Source organism: Crinia signifera, chromosome 1, assembly GCF_055691185.1.
Source record: "Crinia signifera chromosome 1, ASM5569118v1, whole genome shotgun sequence".
Classification (NCBI taxonomy): domain Eukaryota; kingdom Metazoa; phylum Chordata; class Amphibia; order Anura; family Myobatrachidae; genus Crinia; species Crinia signifera.
The window spans coordinates 427,335,480-427,360,449 of NC_139217.1; the positions used below are offsets into that span (position 1 = coordinate 427,335,480).

Genomic DNA, 24,970 nt, shown 5'->3' on the forward strand with positions numbered 1-24,970 from the left:
ATGCCTTGCATCAGTTTTAGCATGGCCAAATAGCAACACTGCAAGGGAATATAGATGTTATATGGTACAGCCAATAGAGTAACGTATAGATTGTGCATGTCCAACTCCTCCCTTAGTAAGGGCAGGAAGGATGCGTAAAGTCTGATAACAGACCTCACAGGATCAGTGTGAGCCGCTCCTTGTTATTCTGTGATCTGAACTGTTAGTGACTGGAGTAAAAGTACATTATACACAGCGTGATTTAAATGCTGAAGACATGAATCCCAAACATCTGTTTCCTCTAATCCTTGCAACATTCAGCAGCTTCTGCACTGTGTTCTGTAACAATACAACAATAGGTAAGTGATACTTCATTAAACCATTGTTAAGATGAGTATCTACTATGTATATTCTCTCTCTTGAATTCTGCTTGACAAAGTAACAATAAACTCCTTTCTTTTTATTTTAGTGACATTTTGTATCACATTATACATAAAGGCTTGTTCATTAGCAGCACACTATACACACATGTGCAATACAGTATCTTATCAGATAACTGGTTACATCTTCGAAATTCAGCTACTGTATGATAGGAACAAATATAGCTGTATCTTAAGCCCATCGCTCTTTATTAATAAATAAACACCATGGCTTTCTAATTGTATTTGTTTCATGGCTTTTGAGCAGTACGCATTGGTAGTTACAAGTATTCCTGTCCTGTCCTGCAAATACCACTCAGGGACATTTTTAGTAGAGATGGGCGTGGAACCCATGTTTTGTTTTGGTTCTAACTCTTAATCGTGTTTTGGTTTTGGCAAAAACAACTCAAGCTTTTTGGATTCGGATTTTAGTTTAAAATCAATTAAAAAAACATCAATAATCATTGATAAAAGTCGATAAAACCATCTAAAATAATGTCAAATTTGCAATCCAAAAGCAGAAATTTAGATGTCAAATCCGAATCGGAGGAATGTTTAAATTGGGATGGCTTTTTTGTTTTAGTTCAGATCCACAAGACTCGGATGGATTCAGATTTCTGGAGAACTGAACTGCAAAACTCTAGTTTGTATACACATTGGGTTTAAATAATTTGAAGATATAATAATACAATTTCTTAGACGTGCAGTAGATTGAGCCCTGTATAATGTTCTCATTTTACTCTATAAACTAATTTAGATTTTTTTTTTACATGTAGGATGCAATTCATTCAATTTATTTATAAGCCTGTAGTTATTGACGAATCATATTTAAAATGCAAATTATTATGTTGTAGTCATCAGCTTTATTAAGGCCCCCTTACACTACTGCTACTTTGGGAGAAGTCACATCTGACTGCATACAGTATATCGTATGTGGTCACAGCAAGGGCGGTGCTATCCGATATATCTATAGTGCAGCCCTGGTGATCTAGGGGTTCCAATACATTGCGCATCGTATTGGAGCCTGAAAACATGCGATTTGACGGTTTCCATCTGATTTATTGGCCTGTAATTGGTGTTAAAATTGGATGAAATTGGGGCAAAATCGCACAAGTGTATGGGGCCTTTAGACAAATGTTCTAACATTCTGTGTTGGCACGGAAGGGGAGATGTACAAAACCTTCAAGAAAGATAACATTAGAGTATGAAATACGTGGTGCGGGATGCAACTGATTACAAGATTAAGATTCTTTGTCCTAATGGAATCGGTGCTCCTTCTGTGGATACGTTTTACTTATATTTTAAGTTAGATTTGAAGAAGCAAATCAGATCCCAGCAGTTAAATGCTTAATTCCTCCTTAGAAAGGTTACTAGTTTTGGATGTGTCAAGTATTAGGTTTGTCTTCATAGAACCAATGTTATAACAGGTCCAGATCCAGATAGTATCCAAGGGAGGCACTTAAGAGGTGTACACACGGGACTCAGTCCAGGCGATTATGACTGAGCCCTGTGTGTAATCTGGATGTAGTTAAGCCATCAGAGAGATGGCTAATTACATCCTGCCAGCCCCGGGAGCGGCGGCCAAATACACAGCCGGTGGCGTAAAAATTCTCTTGCCTGCACGGACTATTTGGCTGGACAATAGCGTTGCTGGGGGGCCGCCAGCGCTGTTGCACGCTGTGTACACACCTTCTACGTGATTTTGACAATTTACTCAAAATCACATGGAAGAATCGCCTCATGTGTATATGGCTTTAGAGCATACTTGCCTACCCTCCTGGAATGGCCAGGAGGACCCCAAAAATCAAGTCCTCCTCCCGGCTAACCAGGAAGGTGGGAAATTCTCCCTCATTTCCCTGCAGCCCTCTTCCCCGCTGTACCAAATAATGGGCTGCGGATTTTGGGGGGCACGGCTTAAATCAAGCGGATCCCGCCATTTCGTGTCATTTTAGCCCCTCCTCGAATCCGCAGATCCGCGAATGGCCGGGGTGGGGCTTGGTGATGTCATCATCGTCCAACCTACTAGAAAAGTAGGCAAGTATGCTTGAGAACAGGGGTGGCCAACCGGTCAGAGGTAAAGAGACGAAAAATTTCGGTTGTCAAGCTAAAGAGCCGACATCATTTGCGCGCCGAAGATGCATGCGCCAAAAAAAGGGGCGTAGTCTGTTTTGACCCCTTGGGTGGGTGTGATACAAATACAGTATGCCTCCAATAGTGCAGTGCCATATATACATATGCCCCCCAATAGTGCCAGATACACATATGCCCCCCACGATGCCAGGTATGCACCACACGGTGCCGGGTATGCCCCCACAGTGCCAAAAAGCTGGTATGCCCCCACAGTGCCACAAACTGCTATGACCCCACAGTGCCACAAACTGCTATCCCCCCACAGTGCCACAAACTGCTATGCCCCCACAGTGCAAATTTCCCAGCAGCAGCACTCACTGTTGTTGCTGCTGCTGCTGCCAGACGGGGAGAGGACAGTCTGCTGCTGCCATGCAGGGAGAGGACAGTCTGGTGACAGCCTGCAGTCCTCCTGTCATGTCACCAATGGGAGGAGAGCACAGCACACCGCGTGTCTCCTTCCCCCTCACTTCCCTGTGACTGGGCTGCCCACCAATCAAAGCTCGCTGACCGGCTCCTGATTGGCTGCTGGCCCACGAGCTCTGATTGGCGGATGGCCCAGTCACAAGGATGCACAGTAAGGGGTAGGAGAGATGCGCGATGCGCGCTCTCCTCCCCTCAGAAGGAGAAGGGATTCAGGGAACCGGCCGCAGGGGGGAATGGGACAGATGGTGGGCGGCGAGCAGCAGTGGGAGCAGGAGCCGCACTTTACAAGGGGGAGAGCCGCATGAGGCTCAAGAGCCACAGGTTGGCCACCACTGCTTTAGAGAGTGTACAAATCAGATAGCATTAGTTCTTACTGCGATTTACAATCTCTCATTAACTCATTGTATCATTCTATGATGCTTAAAAACTGGTGGTGGCTAAAAGTGTAGGCTAGTTTGCTCTCTTGAACCTTCTTATTGGCTTTAAAAGGAAAGGTATTAATCCTTAGTGAGCGATAACATGTACCAGTTTCCCATAGCAACCGATTGACTCCTACAGTAATTGTAATTTTCAAGAATGTGCTAGATAAATGATAACTAGAAGCTACTGTAAATCTACATTTATTTCATCAGAAGCAGCAGCAAGAACTGCACTGGTGATCTGGCTCTGACACAGGGGGTAGAATTGCCTATATGGAATATCTGTATACATTACCATGGTGATTCAATCAATATATCAAAAAAGTAGTTCAAATATTGCGGTTGGCAATTTGTCTCTGTTTTTATTACTTATTTTTAATAAGTGTTATTTTTGTTTCAGATTATAAGAACGTTATACATTATTCATTTATCTATTTTCCGAAGGATCAGGACATCATTTCACAAGGTATGACTAAAGCTTATTCACAAAATGCATGAAAACTGTGTGCTCTAAGTTTACAGAGTATCTGGTCAATTTTGTGGGTGCGGGACAGTTTCCCGACAGTCGGGATCCCGACAGTCAACACCCAGACACTTGGGGTCCCAATGGCCACCGGCTATTCTCCCTCGTGGGGGTCCACGACCCCCATAGAGGGAGAATAGAATAGGTTGCGAGCGTAGCAAGCAACCGTGCCCATAGCGTGGCGAGCGCAGCGAACCCGCAAGGGGCTTTGTTGCGCTTGCCCCGCTGTCTGAGTCCGGCCAGTCGGGATCCTGACGTCTGGCTAATGACTGTCGGGACCATATACTACACCCAATTTTGTTCCTAAAGTACAATAAAATATAATGGGGCAGATGTATTAAGCCTGGAGAAGAGATAAACTGGAGATAAAGTGAAAATAAGGTAAAAGGAGATAAAGCACCAGCCAATCAACTCCCAACTGTCATTTTCATTGTCATTTTCATTGGCTGGTGCTGTATTTCCTTTCACTTTATCTCCAGTATATCTCTTCTCCAGGCTTAATACATCTGCCCCAATGAACCTTTTTTTTTGAAACACAAAAACGGCCAAAAGACAACACAAAATCCTCTTTGTTGTTGATGACATGTGATTGCTTTGCACATGGATTTGTGGCGCAAGGTGGCAGTGTACAGTAGTTGGCAATATTTGAGCAATTTTGTCCTGTTTACTAAAAATACAGCATCATAAACTGGACAACTTAAAAATAAAAGCCTGCCTGTATTAAAATGAAGTACAGCAATGAGCATTAAAAAAAAAAAAAAAAACATGAAAATGCTATTTAAAAAGACATACAAACAGGGCTAGAGTAATTGATATTAATGACAAGCCAAATACTTAACATGAATGATAGAATGGTGGATGGTGAAATTGGTTGTGATATATACATGCTTCATTTCCACTTCAGATCCACAGCATGTTATATTGTGAAATAAGAAGGTGATTTAGGCTTAGCAAACCCTAACATATGTGTTATAATAAGGATGCTGACATTTACAATATTAACAATGATAATGATGACTCCACAATGTTGACAGGATGTTGACAAGTGCAGAACGTTAAGTTCACTGTGCTGACATGTGTAAAGTTGACTTTTATAAACAAACTAGAGTGTTGTATTGTATTTAAAGTCAAACACACAGTGTAACAAATGACCTATGTACAGCAAAAGATATATAACCAATGATTTTCAATGTTACACAACATTAAACACAAAAAATACACTAATACCAATATATTAATAACCAACAATAAAAATGAAAGAAAGAAAGGATTAGGGGGGAGGACGAAGGAAAAGGGGGATACTATATATATATAGACATTGTGCTGTAGACTATACTAAATTAAGGCTTGCTTCGCTTAAGTCCGACATGAGTTTTTCAGTTGTTTCTGGTGTCAATGTGACACTTGAGCAAGTGGAACCCCAATTAAATTTTAACGAATGTTGGGACATTTGGCAAACAGTCACTTGATTAAAATATGTACTGCTATATAGAGAAGGCAAACTGCTACCCTCACTCTACTGTCATTGTTGGCTGTTCTCACGGGTGAACCGCCATTCCCACTATATAAAAAGGTTTGAGCTCTGATATTTTGGCAGTCAAATATTATATTATTGTGGGCTAGAGGAGATGGTGGTCCTGACAATTTGTGGAAGGTGCAGATATTAGGGATGTTGGGAAGATGATCAGCTCAGTCTTAAGGGCCTACACACAGGGCAATTTCAGCCCCTTTTCTAAGCTATCTGAATAGGGGCCAGATGCACTAAGCTTCAAAAATGATAAAATGGAGAGCGATAAACAACCAGCCAATCAGCTCCTACCTGCCATATCACAGACTGTGTTTAAAAAATGTCAGACAGGAGCTGATTGGCTGGTTGTTTATCACTCTTAACTTCTGAAGCTTAGTGCATCTTGCACTATATTACTTAGAAATGGAGCAAAAGGTCGCTCCGTGTGTGTGCCCCCCAGCAATGGCGATGCCTGGATTTGCATGTTACCACCGCCTGCAAGGAAAGACAGTGCTTTCACTAGCTTTCCTGTTAAGATCACAGGGTTTTTTCTATAAGCATAGGCAAAACCTCGCTGAGCATAGATGTCTCAGCACACATCGCGGGGTGCGTCACATGTGGGCCACTATGTGTGCTGAACAATGCACAGTACCTAAGGGGCTTTAGCCATAATAAGTTTAATAGAGTCTTTAGATTGATAACAAAATAGCAGTGAGACAGGTGAAGATGTAAGTGCTGAGAAAAGGGAAGGAGAAGGAGATTTGAGTGTCCTCAGCATTGAGAGGATATTGGAGGCCAAAAGAGTGAATGTGCTCACTGAGGGGTTTATTCTAGTTCATTCTTTCTGACAAAATCCTTCTTAGATGGACAAAACCATGTGCACTGCAGGGGGGCAGATGTAACATGTGCAGAGAGAATTAGATTTGGGTGAGTTATTTTGTTTCTGTGCAGGGTAAATACTGACTGCTTTATTTTTACACTGCAATATAGATCTCACTTTGAAGAAAAACCCCACCCAAATCTAATTCTCTCTGCACAAGTTACATCTGCCCCACCCGCAGTGCACATGGTTTTGTCCATTTAAGAAGGATTTTGTCAGAAAGAATGGACTAGGAACTAGGGGGGCGTGGCCACGGCAGCAAGGAGGTAAGACGTGGGACGAGTGAGCTCCACGGACCCCTATCCTTAAAAGATCCTGAACCTGCATCCCAAATCATCCTATCATCTCTTTAATGTGTCTGAGCCTCTACTGTATCCCTCAGGCTGATTGTGAACTGACATTAGACAGCCGAGTGAGTGAATTACTGCGCTGGGCTCCGGCATCCTCTCTGTCATGGCGCAGCAGAGTGATGACAGGGAGTGAGGAGAGTGCCCTGCAGACTCTAAACTATAACTTCCCTGGTCAAGTGGAGGAGGGCTGAGGCTAGCCTACAGCGGGACAAGATTAATTGCCTTATCAGATATATAAAATCAAGCTAAAGTCTCCATATTCGGAGAAGGGGCGTGGCCTAGTAATTGGCAGCCATCTCAAGCTAAAACAGTTAAACAGTTAAACAGCTTCCCTGTCAGTGTTCAGCAGGGCAGTGGTTAATAAAGTTAGTGATATGCACGAGATACCACAGAGCCCACCTAACCTTGGTAAATAATAGAACATGGACTGTAAAAAGCAGTGTCCCTGAAGGGATTAAAAGCAGAACTGTACAGCACTAAAGGAGTGGAAGCATAGCTGTATACTCGGAGCTTGCTTACCACTGGCTGGGCTAGGTCCTCTGAAACTCCGGTGTCCAGAGGAGATATGCAGTGTTAGCACAGGCAGACACATGTACTGAGATCCCGGCAAAGTGCTGTGAGAGGACAGAGGACGTAATCCTCCTAAAAGCAGGGCACTGAGAAAGAAACCTAGCTATCAAAGCCTGTAAAAGAGGACAGATGACGTAATCCTTCTAATAGCTGGGCACTAAAGAAAAAACCAAGCTAATAAAGGCTGTAACAGAGGACAAAGGACATAATTATTCTAAAAGCTGGGCACTGAGGAGAAAACCTAGCTATCAAAGTGTCCAAGTTAGCCTCCTGTCAAATAAAATAATCAGTATCTGCAGGATATCACAGATTAGCACAGAGATTAGTGGCAGAGACACCAGAGCACCTACATCCTATTTGGGAAAATTGTAATTACACTAAAGCTGTTAAAATTTGTAAAAATTTATTTTGCATTTTAAATAACCAACTCATAATGGGGAAACACCAACAAGTCTCCGCTGCTGCCAAATTGGACAAAAGTTCCAAGAATACTCCTACTCAAACATCTGAACCCTCCTCTGTTGGGGGACTCTCGGATCAGGCCACCTCTAGTATAGGTCTGGATTCTGGTATTCCTTCAGCACCGATTAATTTACAACAGGTCATGGAGGCCATAGCTGGTAGTGAGAAAAGGCTTTCAGACAAGATTGAGAAGGTACAATGTGATATATCTCTGATACGCCAAGATATACAACGTATAAGAGAGAGAGTGGGAGAGGTAGAGGTTCGTGTTTCAAATGTGGAGGATTCTTACAATCCAATAAAGAGCAAGGTCAACAGTCTAAATCAGCAAATGGCTACAGTGCAGGCTAAACTCCTGGATATGGAGGGACGCCTAAGGCGAAATAATATTCGTTTCGTTGGTTTACCAGAGAGGGAAGAGGGGTCTTCTCCAGAGTCATTTCTTGAGGCTTGGCTCATTGATTCATTTGGGAAAGATTCCTTCACATCACAATTTGCAGTTGAAAGGGCTCATCGTATCCTGACCCGTCCACTTCCACCAGGAGCACCGCCTCGTACTTTCATTGCAAAATTTCTACATTATAAGGACAGGGATGCTGTCCTGCGTTTAACACGCACAAAGGGCCCCTTGATTAAGAATGGTGTGCGGATCTCTGCTTTTCCTGATTTTGCAGCTGATGTGCAGAAGGACAGAGCACAATTTATTCCTATAAAACGTCGCCTTAGGGAGCTAAATTTAGCATATGCCATGATCTTTCCGTCTCGGCTCCGAATTGTGGCCGCGGGTGAGACAAAGTTCTTTAACACTCCAAAAGAGGCGGCTGCTTGGTTAGACTGCTACATTCCTGGAGATAGAGAAATTGACCCTGATTGATTGAACAAGCAGCTCATTAGTCTGTTCTCAAAAGCTCTTTATAAAACTAGTTTAACTAATATAATATATGTTTCGCTTGAGAGGATTATAAATATAATCTGTATTCTGGAATTCAGTTCTACATAATTTGCTTAAGTACTCTGCATTCAAAATATTGTTATTATAAGTGATAAGAAATATTGCTAATTTAAAATGATATACTGTGTTTGACTTCTCTAAGAGGTCCTTTACATTACTTTAAGAAGTTTTCAGAAAATAAGCATACTTGTAGGTTTAATATTAATTATTTTTTGGGTGACCGGGGAGTTCCCCTTGTTTTTGGTGGCTTTAATTATTCATTGCTCTCTTTGGCTCTGTGGTGGGAGATTGGGGTGTTAATTGGGTGTATAAACGCATCCTGGCACCTCTTGCTGTCACCAACGGGTTAAATTTGAATTAGTTTATCCAATAAGGTTGACTGTTCGGGATATAGGTATGCCAAGGTTGGGGATGGTATACGGGGTGGGGGGTATGGGTTTTATTATTTTGGGATATTATTTTTTAAACATGAATCATTTAGCTAGTTTACATGATAGTCCTACCAGTCCTAATGCCTTGAACGATGAGTGGCTTCACAGTGGTGTTTTCTCGCATCAATGACTCGCATTAATTTTTTAACATGGAATGTCAGAGGTGCAAATAATAAGATAAAAAGATCCCTTATTTTTAAATTGATAAAACAGTATGGCTCCGACGTGGTGTGTCTTACTGAGACACACTTAGAGGGGAACAAATTGTTAGCATTGCGTAAGTCCTGGGTGGGTTGGGCATATCACGCTTCACATACTTCGTATTCTAGAGGGGTATCAGTACTGGTCAAAAGATCTGTTGAATTTCTCCTGAACTCCGTAAAAACTGACGAATTGGGTAGATATGTCTTTATTGATTGTAAAATTTGTTCTCAGCCCTTTTTTATTTTAGCCATTTATATACCGCCTCCGTTCTCCTATGATGTCCTTAAAAAGGCAGCAGCATTTACTGCACAAAATCAGAGTACCCCAGTAATATGCATGGGTGATTTTAATAATTTACTAGACCCAAATATAGATAAATGGAGGAAAAATACTGGTATAGGCTCAAACTGCAGTAAGCCTCCCTTTGCCAAATATGTTGATGATCTGGGATGGGTTGATGTGTGGAGATACAAACATCCTAATGTTCGCCAATACTCTTGTTTCTCTACATCTTACCAGTCCTTTTCGCGTATTGATCTAGCCCTAGTGTCACCTGCACTTCTACCCAATGTTGTTGCAGTAAAATATGAGGCCAGAGGAGTGTCCGATCATTGCCCCTTGTCTTTGGTGGTAGACGTGGAGTGTCAGAGAGGTCAGTCATACTGGAAGCTTCATCCTTTTTGGCTTTCACAAATAGGGTCACTTGCTGATCTTGAAAAATTATGGGATGGATACTTTGTAGATAATGAAGATTCTGCTTCTCAGGCAACAGTTTGGGATTGCTATAAGGCATATTTAAGGGGTACTCTTATTCAACGTATAGCTGCCCTTAAGTTAGCATACAGGTCAAAGGGAACTGAGCTCGAAACAGAGAGCTGTAGACTAGAGGCTCAATATATAAACGATGGTTTGGCTGATTCCAAACTTTTATGGGAAACTGCACGGGCCGCATGGTTAAAACACTTGGAAGATCGTAACTTACGAAGCATGGTATTTAGTTCACATAGAAGTTATCAAAATGCTGACAGAACGGGCAGCTATTTAGCACATTTAGTACACTCTGACCGCCCTGCATCAACAATAGCCCGCTTGATGGATAAATTAGGTTCAGTGGCCACTAATACACCAGATATAGTGAATATATTTTTATCTTTCTATAAAGATATTTATCAGTCACGTATTAACTATACGAAGGAGGAACTGAAGTTATATTTAAATGGGATAGACCTTGCTGTCCTATCAAATGAGGCTAGAGAAAGTTTAGATGCTGTATTTACTGTAGATGAAGTTGAGGCGGCCATTGGATCTTTTCCTGGGGGTAAGGCTCCTGGATCAGATGGCATCCCCATTGAATTATATAAGAGTAATTTGGAAATACATGCACCACGATTGTTAAAATTATTCAATGGTATTTTTGCTAATGATATTTTTCCTGACTCAATGTCAGAGGCGATTATCATTGTAATTCCCAAACCTGGAAAGGATCCTGTATTCCCAGATTCTTATAGGCCAATATCCCTTATCCCAACTGATGCAAAAATTCTGGCCAAGGTGCTGGCTATACGATTGAATGCAGTAATTTCTTCTATTATACATCAAGATCAATCTGGCTTTATGCCAGGTAGATCGACTAGTATAAATCTAAGGAAATTATATATGCATCTTCAGGCTTTGCATGAAAGTGAAACACATTCAGTTATTGTTTCACTTGATGCTAGAAAGGCTTTCGATTCTGTTGAGTGGATGTATCTGTGGGAGGTCATGAGATCGATGGGTTTTGGACCTAATTATCTAAGATGGATACAACTTTTATATTTTTCCCCTACGGCAAGGTTGTCCGTTAATGGTTTTGTATCCTCATCCTTCTCTCTCTCGAGAGGAACTAGACAAGGGTGTCCACTTTCCCCATCCCTTTTTGCTCTGGCAATTGAGCCTCTAGCTTGTATACTTAGAGCCCATCCAGATATTGTGGGGTTGCGGATTGGTAAAAGGATGGATACAATTGCATTATATGCAGATGATCTCTTACTCTTCTTACAGGATTATGAATCCGCTATGCCCATGGTTTTGAAGGTTATGGAAAGTTATGGTAGATTTTCGGGACTAGAAATTAATTGGAATAAATCCTTCATTATGCCTTTGAGAGGTAGTCCTCCAGCTGAGCCAAAAATTTCATTACCATTATGCTGGACTGATCGGTTTAAATATTTAGGAATTAATATAACAAATAATTACAAAGATTATCTTTCATTGAATCTTCTACCGATTCTTTCATATCTTCAAGACAAAACAAAAACTTGGGGTAAACTGCCTCTAACAGTAACAGGTAGAGTGAATCTAATTAAAATGGTTGTACAACCAAAAATTTTATATGTGGTCCAGCATTCTCCAATGTATATTCCTACTAGTTTTTTCCGTAAACTGAATGGCTTGATCTCCTCTTTAATTTGGGCAAACAAACGTCCAAGAATGAGGCTTGATAATCTAACTAGAACAAAAGTAGAGGGGGGGCTAGCTTTACCACACTTTAAATTTTATTACTTCGCTTCGCAAATGACACATATTCGACAATGGTTACAGGATGAATCACCTGATCCTTTATCTTTGGCATTTATACAGCATACTGCTTCTGGTAGAACCCCGCTTCAATTACTCTTGAGTAGTGAAACCTCTATTAGAGGATCCCCTATTCTTACACAGGCCCTTAAAATTTGGCGAGACATTCAAGTCTTGTTTAAATATTATGATTATGACCCTGACACTCCTCTCTGGCACTCCCGTCGGTTACCAAAATTAAGGAAAATTTCTGGTGTCAAGGTCTGGACTCCTTGTGGAATTGAGACATTAGGTCAATTATATAATTCTGGTATTTTGAAAACATTTCAACAACTACAGGCGGAATTTAATTTATCAAGTACACTTTTTTGTCATTATCTACAACTGAGAAATGCCCTACAAGCTCAATTTGAAGATTCTCCCCCTAATATTGCTACATCGCCTTTGAAAAAGTTTCTTTTAAATTTGAGAGAGAAAAGGAGTATTTCTGTGGCCTATTCCTTCCTAATATCTGAATATCATACAGATACCATGCAGGTTCAACGTCAAAGATGGGAGACAGATCTGGGTATCCTTAATGATATGGAATGGGATGCTGCTAGGGAATTTCCATCCCTTGCCACTTCTTCAATTAGGACTCAACAGATTCAATTATTTATATTATATAAAACATATTTGACTCCAAAGTGCTTGGTCAAATTTGGTGGTAGAGATTCAGCTGAATGTCCGAAATGTAGAGGGGCAGATTGTGGCTTTTGGCACCTTATATGGGTATGCCCTGTAGTTCAGAAATTTGGGAAACAAATTAAGACTGCTTTGATAGTCACAGGAATCCCGTCGGAGTATCTTACCCCCAGGGTATGTTTGTTAGGTGCAGGGGATGCTGAATTACTTTATAGGGATGATACTATGTATGTCATTAACCTGACTGCCCTAGCAAAGGTTTGTATAGCTCGCGCTTGGATGGCACAGTCAGGTCCATTATTTAAAGAATGGAAGATGTTGGTCAATTCTACTTTACAGCATGAAAAATATATATATATGTTAAGGGGCAAATTGTCTAAATATGATAAAGTATGGCATCGATGGATTAACTCAATTTATGCCGATACATTCTGAATGGCTCTAATGTCCAACTGTCTATTTAAATTTGCAGTCACTGATGCCAAATAGTCGTTACAAAACTATATGACTTCACTAGGAAAATATTCTATCTTGATGGTATTTCTCATTTTAAGGAACAGGGTTGGATGGGACAGTATATATTATATTTATTTATGTATTTAATACATTATTATTATTATTTTTTTTTTTGTGTTGGGTGTATTTATATATATACTAGGTGATTCATCGCGCCCTACGGGCGCTCTTCACACCGTCGTAAGGGGCTGCGCCCCCTTAATTTGTGAACGTTTGTGTATGAGAAATATGGTTAGAATTGTATGAAAGATGCCCTGTATTGCAACTTAGGTGTCCGCGAATCGCGGGAGGGGGGGTCGCTGCGAATTGCAGGAGGGGGGGTCGCGGGGGGTGCCGCGAATTGCAGGAGGGGGGGTTGTGGGGGGGTGGATGCTGCGAATCGCGGGAGGGGAGGGATTGCAGAGAATCGCGGGAGGGGGGTCGCGGGGTGGGTTGCCGCAAATCGCGGGAGGGGGGTTACGGGGGCGGGGGTTGCGGCGAATCATGGTAGGGGGGGTCGCGGGGGGTGTGCCGTGAATCACGGGAGGGGGGGTGACGGGGTGGGGTGCCAAGAATCGCGGGGGGGTGTGTGTGTGCCGTGAATCGCGGGAGTGGGGGTTGCGGGGGGGGGGGGTGGGGGGGGGGTGTGACGCGAATCGCCACAAGAAAAAATCAACACAGAAAGGTCAACACATGTAAATGTTGACATAAGTGTGGCACTTCATTGGTGTCCATGTCGACACATGAGAATGAATATGAAAACATTCAAAAAATGAAAAACAAAACTTCAAAAACTCATGTCAACCTTTTTCATTGTCGACCATAGCCATGTCAGTGTTTTCCATGTGCAATTTAATTCTGGAGCTGCCGCGAATCGCGGGGGGGTGCCACGAATTGCGGGAGGGGGGGTCGCGGGGGTGGGTGCCGCGAATCGCGGGAGGGGGGGTTACGGGGCGGGGGTTGCGGCGAATCATGGGAGGGGGGGTCGCAGGGGGTGTGCCGTGAATCACGGGAGGGGGGGTCACGGGGTGGGGTGCCGAGAATCGCGGGGGAGGTGTGTGTGTGTGCCGTGAATCGCGGGAGTGGGGGTTGTGAGGGGGGTGGGGGGGGGGTGTGACGCAAATCGCCACAAGAAAAAATCAACACAGAAAGGTCAACACATGTAAATGTTGACATAAGTGTGGCACTTCATTGGTGTCCATGTCGACACATGAGAATGAATATGAAAATATTAAAAAAATGAAAAAAAAACCTTCAAAAACTCATGTCAACCTTTTTCATTGTCGACCATAGCCATGTCAGTGTTTTCCATGTGCAATTTAATTCTGGAGCTGCCGCAAATCACGGGGGGGGGGGGGGGTGCCGCGAATTGCAGGAGGGGGGGGGGGTCGCGGGGGTGGGTGCCGCGAATCGCGGGAGGGCGGGGTTCACAGGGGTTCCGGTGGGGGGTTGCCGCGAATTGCGGGAGGTGGGGGGTCACCGGGGGTGCCGCGAATCGCGGGAGGGGGGGTTGCGGGGGGTGTGACGCGAATCGCCACAAGAAAAAATCAACACAGAAAGGTCAACACATGTAAATGTTGACATAAGTGTGCCATTTCATTGGTGTCCATGTCGACACATGACAATGAATATGAAAAAATTAAAAAAATTAAAAATAAATCTTCAAAAACTCATGTCAACCTTTTTCATTGTCGACCATAGCCATGTCAGTGTTTTGCATGTGCCATTTAATCCTGGGGCTGCTGCGAATTGCGGGGGGGGGTGCCGCGAATCGCGGGAGGGGGGTCGCAGGGGGGGTGCCGCCAATCGTGCAAGGGGGGGTTGCGGGGGGGGTCTTTTGCCGCGAATCGCGGGAGGGAGGTCGCAGGGGGGGGGGTGGTGTTTTTTCCGCGAATCGGGGGGGGGGGTGTCACGGGGGAGGGTTTGCCGCGATTCGCGGGAGGGGGGGGTCGCGGGGTGGTGGTTATGCCGCGAATTGCGGGAGGGGTCGTGGGGGGGTCTTTTTGCAGCGAATCGCGGGAGGGGGGGTCGCGGGGGTGTTTTTGCTGCGAATCGCGGTAGGGGGGTCGCGGGGGAGCGGGTGTTTTTGCCGCGAATCGCGGGAGGGGGGGCGCGCGGGGGGGGAGGTTTTGCCGCAAATCGCGGGAGGGGGGCGCTCACCTGGTGGCTGTGGAGTAGCAGTGCTGGGCAACATGGGAAGGCAGCGGGTGTCTGGCACTGTCTGTGGGCTCACTGGGCTGGTTCTCTGTCACATACCTCCCAACATGACCCTCTCCAGGAGGGACACAATGCTCTGTTTCTAGACTTCCCCTTAATGTATGATTGCCATCACCTGTTTTAAACAGGTTAATTTCTCAGAAAGGTGTTCAGCACAGATGAAGGCAATCACACATTAAGAGGAAAGTCCAGGAACAGAGCGTTATAGACACAGACACCCACTTTGAGTGACAGATGTAGCCAAATATATAGGAGATATATATATATATATTTTTTTTTACAGTAATATTGTTCATTGTTATGATAACATTGAATTATCCATAAGATAACTATTCTTGATGTCTTTGTTTATTATTCCTTTTTGAAATGTAAATGCCTTTCTTTAAAATAATAAAATTACTCTATTGAAAAAAAAAAAAAAGAAAGAATGGACTAGAATAACCCCCTGAGAGAGGATGTATATAGAGATAATAGGATATATAGAGATAATAGGAGAGATCCAAGAACTGAACCTTGGGAGAGACTTATCAGTGGAGGAGAAGTAGAGTCATGAAAGGAGACATAGACAGAATGATCAGAGAGGTGCACAGTCGGGAGATGGCAGTATCATGTAGACCAGGGCTGGGCAACAGCGGCCCTCCAGATGTTGATGAACTACACATTCCAGCATGCCTTGCATCAGTTTCAGCATGGCCACATAGCAAAACTAATGCAAAGCATCCTGGGATGTGTAGTTCATCAACATCTGGAGGGCCGGTGTTGCCCAGCCCTGATGTAGACCCAGGGAGTGTAGGATTTTCAGGAGGAGAGGGTGGTCTAAGTGTCAAAAGCAGGAGAGAGTTCAAGGAGAATATGAAGAAAGTAGTGGCCCATGGATTTCACTGACTATAGGGTGGGTAGTTTCTGTGGAGTGGATGAAAGCCAGACTGAAATGGGTCATGCAGTGAGGGGGAGGAAAGAAAGGTGATAAGTTGGCTGTAGACAATGTGCTCTAGTGTTTAGACGGTGGAGAGAGGTGGAGTGGTAGTTGGATAAAGTGTTAAGATTAAGGATGTGTTCTTTGAGAATGGGTGAGACAGGCAGTGGAGGCAGGAGAGGATAGGATGATGGAAGTGGGGAGGGGGACAGAATGAGGCACATGACTAAATCCCCAGTTAGTGGGGAGAAAGAAGTCAGAGTTAGTAAATGGATGGAGAGGGGTAGTCTGGAAAAGGATTTAATGGGTTGCTCAGGGTATGATGGGATGTGGTGCCCTGATGTCAATTTTAGATGTGAAGTGGATGGCAAAGTGAAGGGCAGAGATTGAGGAGGGGAGGCAAGGATTTGAGTGTGGGGGGAAGAGGTTGAAAATGGTGAATAGATAATGGGGGTTTGAGCACTGGAAGTACAGTAAATACTGTAATGTTCTTAAAATACAATTGTTTATAGAAGCCGAGGGCAGCACTTTAGAACAAAAGCAAACATTTGGAATAGAGGAAGACTGCATGGGACCATGATTTCATCCACTGTCTCTATAGTTCATCATACTTGCCTACCCTCCCAGAATGGCCGGGAGGGTCCCGCAAATCGGGTCCCCCTCCCGACACCCCGGGAAGGTGGGCAAGTCTCCCGCATTGTAGCAACAGCCCCTGCTCCCCCCTTACCTGCGGTATAAATTTCTGAATTTTGCGGGTCCGCGGGGAGGGGCTAAATGACGTGAATCGCGTCATTTTAGCCCCTCCCCCATCCACGGACCCACAAATGAATGCGGCTGCCGGTTGTGGGGGCGGGGCTTAGTGACATCAGCCTCGCCCCGCACCCACAATGAAGCCTCGTCCAGCCCCCCTTTCACTCCTCTCCTGGCTTCTCCCAGAAAGGAGTTTTCAAAAGTCGTCAGGTACGCAGTTCGTCAACAGTTTTGCAGATAATATGGTGTATTTGGGATAAACTTCATTTATGTTTTCATCCCTGCCACTTCTGAACGGCTGTGACAGGCATGGTTCTGCCTATCACATCCAAGTGAGGAGGATGCAAAACTATGAAGAAAACCAGAAAGAGAAAAAACTGCGCTAAAGCCACCACTAGGGGTCAATGTTTGTTCATTATCTTAATCTTAAACTAATGAACAAACAGTGACCCCTAGTGGTGGTAAGGAAAATTATTAGAATAGTTAACACATGAGAAGAATCACAGGCTTTAGTGCAGTATTTTTTTCTTTTTGGTTTTCTGTAATTTTTTTATGTGGTATAGTACCCACATCTACTGCAGCTTAAATCTGGGATTTGTCCATCTGTTTACAAAATATCTGTGAAATTTTAAGTACGTCAGTACAGTGCACCCACAAGCGCATAGCCACACAAAAACCTTAAAATTATGAAGAGAGAGGTGGTGTGGTGCATACATGCCGACTTTTTGAAACTCCTCTCCGGGAGAAGCCCGGAGAGGTGTGAAAGGGGGCGGGCTGATGTCACCAAGCCCTGCCCCCATGACAGGCTGCAGCATCAATTTGTGGGTCCGTGGATGGGGGGAGGGGCTAAAATGACACTAATCGCATCATTTTAGCCCCGTGGACCCGCAAAATTCAAAGTTTTAGACCGTGGGGAGAGGGGGAGCAGGGGCTTTGGCGAAAATGCGGTAGACTTGCCCAACTTCCCGGGGGAAGTGTAAGCATAGGGAGTTAATAAGCATAGGGAAGTTAATGAATTGGTAAGCATTTGGGTTATAAAGATTTAAGGGTTCCCACAGAGCAGTTGGGATAGGATGCAATTTAATGAGGTTAGATTGATGAAATTTCAAACTAAGATCAAGTGGATGGTAAAGAATAAAGGAAACCACAATGTAGTACAGGTTGAGTATCCCTTATGCAAAATGGTTGGGAAGAGAAGCATTATGCCATATTTTTATATTTCAATGAGGAATCTTGAGAACAGAATCCATGTATGAACATAAAATGCATTTATGTTGTACTATAAACACATCAAACACATGAAATACACATACAGTAAATATATTTTATTTGTGCATGAAACATGGTTTGTGTACTACCTCAGGCACTGAATTTGAATGCTAAGCAATCATTTTCTTGCCCAGTAGTGCCAGATACACAGCATGTCCCCAGTAGTGCCAGTTACATATCATGTCTCCAATGATACTAGTTAAAGATGTCCCCAGTTAGTGCCAGTCACAGATTTCCCCAGTAGTGCTAGTTACACTGCATGTCCCCAGTAGTACCAGTTATATATTATGTCCCAAGTAGTGCCAGTTACATATCATGTCCCAAGTAGTACCAGTTACAGATGTCCCCAGTATTGCCAGATACATATCATGTCCCCAGTAGTGAAAGTGACATATCATGTCCCCAGTAGTGCCAGTTACAGATGTCCCCAGTAGTGCCAGTTACAGATGTCCCCAGTAGTGAATGTTACATATCATGTCCTCAGTAGTGCCAGTTAAAAAAAAGAAAGTACATTTAAGAAACTACAGTTTTTGGAATATTTTGGAACAGATTTCCAGACAATGGATGTTCAGCCCGTATAGATTGTGAACAATGCTTACTTAAGAGAAATGGGAAAATAAGAAGTGTTTATGAAAAAATGTTGTAATAAATTCTATGCGATAATACACACTAGAAGATATTGTGAAAGGTATTGCTCAGAAAGGGGTTTTTGAGCGATATCTTTCACAATATCATCTAGTATGTAAACTCAATATTGTTAATGATGCACACTTCCATGCATCGTTAACAATGTTTGAGGTCTGCTGAACATGCAGGTCAATTTGGCTATATAGCCAGTGACATCACTGATCAATATTGTGTACCGATATATCATTGTGTGTATGCACAATACAGGGACCTGTGGCCGATATTGTTAATTATATTGTCCACAGCCCCTATCATCTAGTGTGTACAGAAAAACTGTATAAATTGTACATAACAAATAAGTCTCATTATGTACCCATCATAAAACTTACCTTTAATTAAATGTCTAACAACTCTTTTTTATTGTCTTCTATAGAGAGAATTCTCACTAACATTACAGATGATGCCATATTTTACCTTTCTAGTCATTGGTTGACTAAGTTTGTACCATCGGTGTATACCTTGGTATTCATTGTGGCTCTGCCTTTGAATATATTGGCGATAATCATATTCCTGTTCAAGATACATATCAAGAAACCAGCAGTGGTGTACATGCTGAACCTGGCAGCTGCCGATGTGCTCTTCGTTATTCTGATGCCTTTCAACATCGCTTATCGATTCTCTGGGAACAACTGGCTCATTGGGGAGGGAATGTGCCGCTTTGTCACTGCTGCTTTCTACTGCAACATGTACTGCTCCATCTTGCTTATGACCAGTATGAGTATGGACAGGTTCCTGGCTGTGGTTTATCCAATGAAGTCTCTCACCTGGCGCACAAAGAGCCGAGCTTGGCTGATCTGTCTCGTCGTCTGGATAATTTCCATAGCCAGCACCGTGCCGCTCCTGATAACTAAGCAAACTCACTACATCACCTCATTAGACATCACCACCTGCCACGATGTACTGAACCTAGAACACTCACAAAACTTCTATCTGTATTACTTTATTACCTTTTCTTCGTTGTTCTTCTTCTTACCTTTAGCCATTACGATCATCTGTTACATTGGGATCATACGGACCTTGAGCGCCAGAAATATTGTCAATTCGAACAAAAAGACAAGAGCTGTGGTCTTAGCCCTCATCATGCTTTCTGTGTTCGTTATTTGCTTTGGCCCAACAAATGTCATCTTTTTACTGCATTATCTGCATTTCTCTATGGGCTATGATGAGTCACTGTACTTTGCCTACATCCTGTGCGCCTGTGTCAGTAGTATCAGTGCCTGCCTTGATCCGCTAATGTATTGCTATGCATCATCAAAGTGTCGGTTGTATGCCTACAGCCTGCTGTTCTGTAAGAAGGCTGAGGAACTGCGAACAAAGCAAAAAGAATTATCTACAGAAAGCACTAGAACTCTGGGCCCGGTTAGGACTTGATCGGCCCGCTCTGAATTCGGATCCTGGCTGATGTTTGGGTTACTGCGCATTGGCCGCAACGCACATGCATGAGGCCTGACTACGAGCGGCTTCAGCAAATATTTCTATTTGCAAGCCGATTGCAGCATGGTTGACAAGGGGCCAGTGGCGAGTGATAAACAACCAGCCAATCAGCTCCTACCTTTAATTTTTCAAACCCAGTCTGTAACGTGGCAGCAAGGAGCTGATTGGCTGGATGTTTATCACTCTCCAATTTATCACTTTTTGATGCTTCATACATCTGGCCCAGGGAGTGGGTGTGGGGGGGGGGGGGGGATCCCGGTTGTTTCATGGACGTGCCCGCCCAATGAAATGCCGGGAGTGTCCGGGAAAACGTAGGCATTTTTATGCCTCCTGGGGGAGGGCGGATGATGTTAGCAGCTTCCCGGAAGCAACCACTGAGTAAATCCTGGGTTACTTGGAGGCTGTGTCACCAGGGACAGTGTAAAATCATCTGATGGTGGGTAAAAAATCAAATGTTTTTTCCCCTAGCCGGCTGGATGCGAATGGATGTGTACATGTACAAAATCATTGGCAAGGCAGGAGTTCACGGGACCAGAGACAGGCCTGTTCTCACAGCGACTGAACTGGGCCCTGTGCGGACAGGTCTGAATGAGGCCCCTTTAATCGATATACAAAATTATGGTGGTATCCAATTTTACCTAAAAATGGGGCAGATGTTTTAAGTAGTGATAAGAGTAAATAAGAGAGAAATAAGTCATGGCAACCAATCGGCTTTGAAGTAACATTTATCAAGTGCACGTAGATATAAGTAGCGAGTGATTGGTTACCATGGCAACCTCCCTACTATTATCATTACTTCATATGCCAGTGTTTGGCATGATCCTATGGCTTGTGGATGTAATGTTGCTATATAAATGTTTCTCACTTACATTTGTCTGCAACTCACATTTATTTTCACTATCACTTATTTAACTGTCGGTTGATTACTGTTCATATTCCTCAGTTACTTGAACTCTTGCAATAATAATAATAATAATAATAATAATAATAATAATAATAATAATAATAATAAAAAGTTTCATGTACACATGAGATGGCAGCAACAATTTCCCAGAACATGACCACTGACTCGTAAAATGTTCCAATCAGCATCAGCTGCGTCGGCCATCTTGAGAAGAATGCTCCATTAGTTGGGTGCAGCTATCATGACAGCCTGTGTGACGCACAACACGTGTTTGTGCTGTTGGTTGTTGGGCTTTCTTAGTTTGCACATAAATTAATGGTGGACAAAAATAAAAATGTGCCCTGTGTAGGAATAGTTTATAGGCATTCCCGGAAGAAGCAGTAATGCACACAAAAATAGTCCGCTTATTGGGTGTATTATGGGAGTGTGGCCAGCGTTTCAGTGCGAACACAGATCAGATGTACAGATGCAGGTATAGGAGGCAATAGTCAGGCTGAGAAACTGCACCTGCCATAGAACTGGTGCAAGTCTCCATGGTCATACCCTCCAACATGACCCATGTCATTAGGTACAAAATGCTCTGTTCCTGGACTTCCCTGTCAGTAGCAGTTACACTCCAGCACAGTCCAAAATTCAAAGGGGGGGGGGGTGTGTCACATCAACTGCCAGTGAGTCCAGGGCAGTGATGTACAGTAGGTGCCATGGTGCCCGGAGCAAGGGTTTTGTGCCCCCCCGATTTGTAGTAGACGGGGCTCTTGCGCAGAAAAAAGGGTGCGCGGCCTAACATTATACCACACACCGTAATGCCCATTGTACATTTTAGCAAACTTTGTAATACCCATTACACATAAAGCCACATGCCGTAATGCGAATTACACATAAGGTCACACATGATGCCCATTACATACTATATAACAAACCGTAATGCCCATTACATACTATATAACAAACCGTAATGCCCATTACACATCTGACACATAAGTGCCACTTACCTACACGCTCATTGCTAGGAACTTCATGCTCGATGCCAAAGGGCTTCATGCTCGTTGTAAAAGGGGACATAATTTGCTCGTTGCCAATGGGGGCCATAATTTGCTTGTTGCCAAGGGGGACCCCCTACCCCCCTCTCGCTCTCCGCCCACTTCCTGCTCTACCCGGCTGAGCTACCCCTGTCTGCAGCTAATTTCAATTAAGTCTCCCGCTGGACCGCTAGCCAATAGGTGCTTGCGGTCCAGCAGCCATCAATGCTGCTTCAGATTGGCTACTGGACCGCAAGCACCTATTGGCTAGCGGTCCAGAGGGAGACTTAATAGCGGCGGTCAGAGTGGCAGCTAAGCTCAGCCAGGCAGAGCAGGGAGGGAGCAGGGGGAGCGGGCTGCACGACTCCGGCGCCCTTTGATGTCTCGGTGCCCGGAGCTCGTGCTCCACCGGCTCCGCCCTCCCTACGCCCCTGGTCCAGGACAGTGATGTTTGGGGTGGCATTAGGTGTGGCTCCCCTTTTTGAATATTCTACTGTGCTGCAGCCTCCCCTTTGCAACTGGAAATGGTAAGGAAGTCCAGAAACAGAGCATTTTGTACCTAATGGAATGGGCCATGTTGGAGGGTATGCATGGTGCGACGATGGAGTCTAAGTATACACAAGCTGATATTATTGCATGTACAGATACTGAGAGTAGCCATTAGTGGACTACCGCTAATAGATGCTGCTGCATGTGCTTCTGCGTCCTCTTCTAAATCAAGTGAAAATATTTCAAATGTATGTATGACAATATGTGCCTACTTGGCTGCAATGCCTTCAACACAGGTCAGAAGAAACAAGATATATGTCTGATAAATGCGCTCTGGGACCATGGGCTAGATGTACTAAGCTTGAAAAGTGATAAAATAGAGAGTAATAAATCACCAGCTCCTGTCAGGTCACAGGCTGTGCTTGAAAAATGACAGGTAGGAGCTGATTGGTTGGTGGTTTATCACTCTCCATTTTATCACTTTTTCAAGGCTTAGTACATCTCGCCCATATGGAGAACTTTTTATTAGTAGCCACACTAAGGGCCAGATGCACTAAGGTTCAAAAGTGATAAAATGGAGAGTGATAAACCGCCAGCCAATCAGCTCCTACCTGCCATGTCACAGACTGTGTTTGAAAAATGTCAGGCAGGAGCTGATTGGTTGGTTGTTTATCACTCTCCATTTTATCACTTTTTGAAGCTTAGTGCATCTGGCCCTAAGGGTTAAATGTACTAAGATGGGAGTTCTAATGAAGATGGGATGTTGCCATAATTAACCAATCAGATTCTGCTTATTATTACTTTAGCACCTACTAGAACAGTGGTTCTCAACCTCGGTCCTCAAGGACACCCCAACAGTACAGGTTTTCTAGGTCACCACACAGAATCACAGGTGAAATAATTAGCTCCACCTGTGTCAGTGATTAATGAGTGCACCAGTGCACCTGCCGGGTGACCTGGAAAACCTGGACTGTTGGGGGGTCCTGAGGACCGAGGTTGAGAATCACTGTTCTAGAAGATAATAAATAGATAATAGATATAATCTTATTGGTTGCTATGGGCAACATCCCATCTTCAATAGAACTCCCATCTTAGTTAATTTACCCCAAATAGAGCATTGTAAAATAGTAACATATTGCGTCCCAGATCTCATCTCTCAGTGAGTATCCCAAATCTGCATCTCATGCAAGTTCATGTGCAGCGAGTCTGACAATACTAAACTTTCTCATTCATAAGATGTACAGATACAGATAAGAGCACTCACCTCTCTGTAATATACCTCAGTAGGTGCCAGGATAATCGGGCCGCCCCCTCTCCTCTGTTGGCGCATGAGGTGGAGCCTTTGTGTTTGGGCTCTGGGTGATTCTGTCTGACAAGGGTAGTCCCCTGATGTCTGTCACCTGGTCACCTGACTTTCTCACAACAATGAAATCCTATGAGACACAACAGCAAAAAGCCCAGATAAAGCAACACATACATGTCACTACACTACAGAATAACTTAATTTACCCCCAGTGGTATAATTAGATTAAGAGAGCAATATAATTTATTAAATAATGAAGGGACAATGATAACTTTTTGGTAATGGGACAATAAATCGGATAGTCTTTATGACGGGCAACAATTAATATTTTTTCATGTGACCACCATAAAATATTTTTATTGCCCACATTAGTGTTCAATTAATATTGACCCTTAATCTTATGAAGTATTGCTATCTCTGATTATACATAATTCCACCACCCACCCCACCCCCACACCTAATATATTCATTAAATAATACAGGTGGAGTATCCCTTATCCAAATATCCTTTATCCAAATTATTCCGAAAACCATAGTCTCCAGAATGAACTTTTATTTTTTGCCAAAAACCTACTGGGTATATCTGTAACTGGCCCTACTGGGGAAATAACATGCAACTGACAATAAATATGTGCAAAGGACGGGATACACAAACTTTGTTCCATGTTTTGAAACCTTGTTTCATGTACAAATAAAATATATTTGTGTGTATTTCATGTGTTTGTACAACATAAATGCCAGATACCTCAAAGTACCTCATTCAAATATAAAAATATTCCAAAATACAGAATAATCCCATATTCAAAATTCTTCTGGTCAGGAGCATTTTGGATAAAGGGGTGCTCAACCTGTATTGCCCCATAGTATAACAAATAATGGAGGATAATTAGCCTTATAAAGCGAATCATAGGTTTTGTTGATATTGACCCCAAGATATTTCATAGTTCTTTCTCCATGTAAAATCAAAGTTCAGCAGCAACAATTATTTTAGATCAATC

At 43.3% G+C, this 24,970-nt stretch overlaps 1 protein-coding gene across 1 annotated transcript; it reads left to right on the forward strand.

Moving 5' to 3' along the window:
* Positions 1-201: 201 nt before the first annotated feature.
* On the forward strand, positions 202-20,478 carry LOC146019519 (proteinase-activated receptor 1-like). The gene is made up of 3 exons (XM_083152043.1): positions 202-338; positions 3,771-3,836; positions 19,197-20,478. Exons 1-3 carry the CDS (start codon positions 257-259, stop codon positions 20,192-20,194), a joined length of 1,146 nt encoding a protein of 381 aa, XP_083008169.1. The 5' UTR covers positions 202-256; the 3' UTR covers positions 20,195-20,478.
* The last annotated feature ends 4,492 nt before the right edge of the window (positions 20,479-24,970 follow it).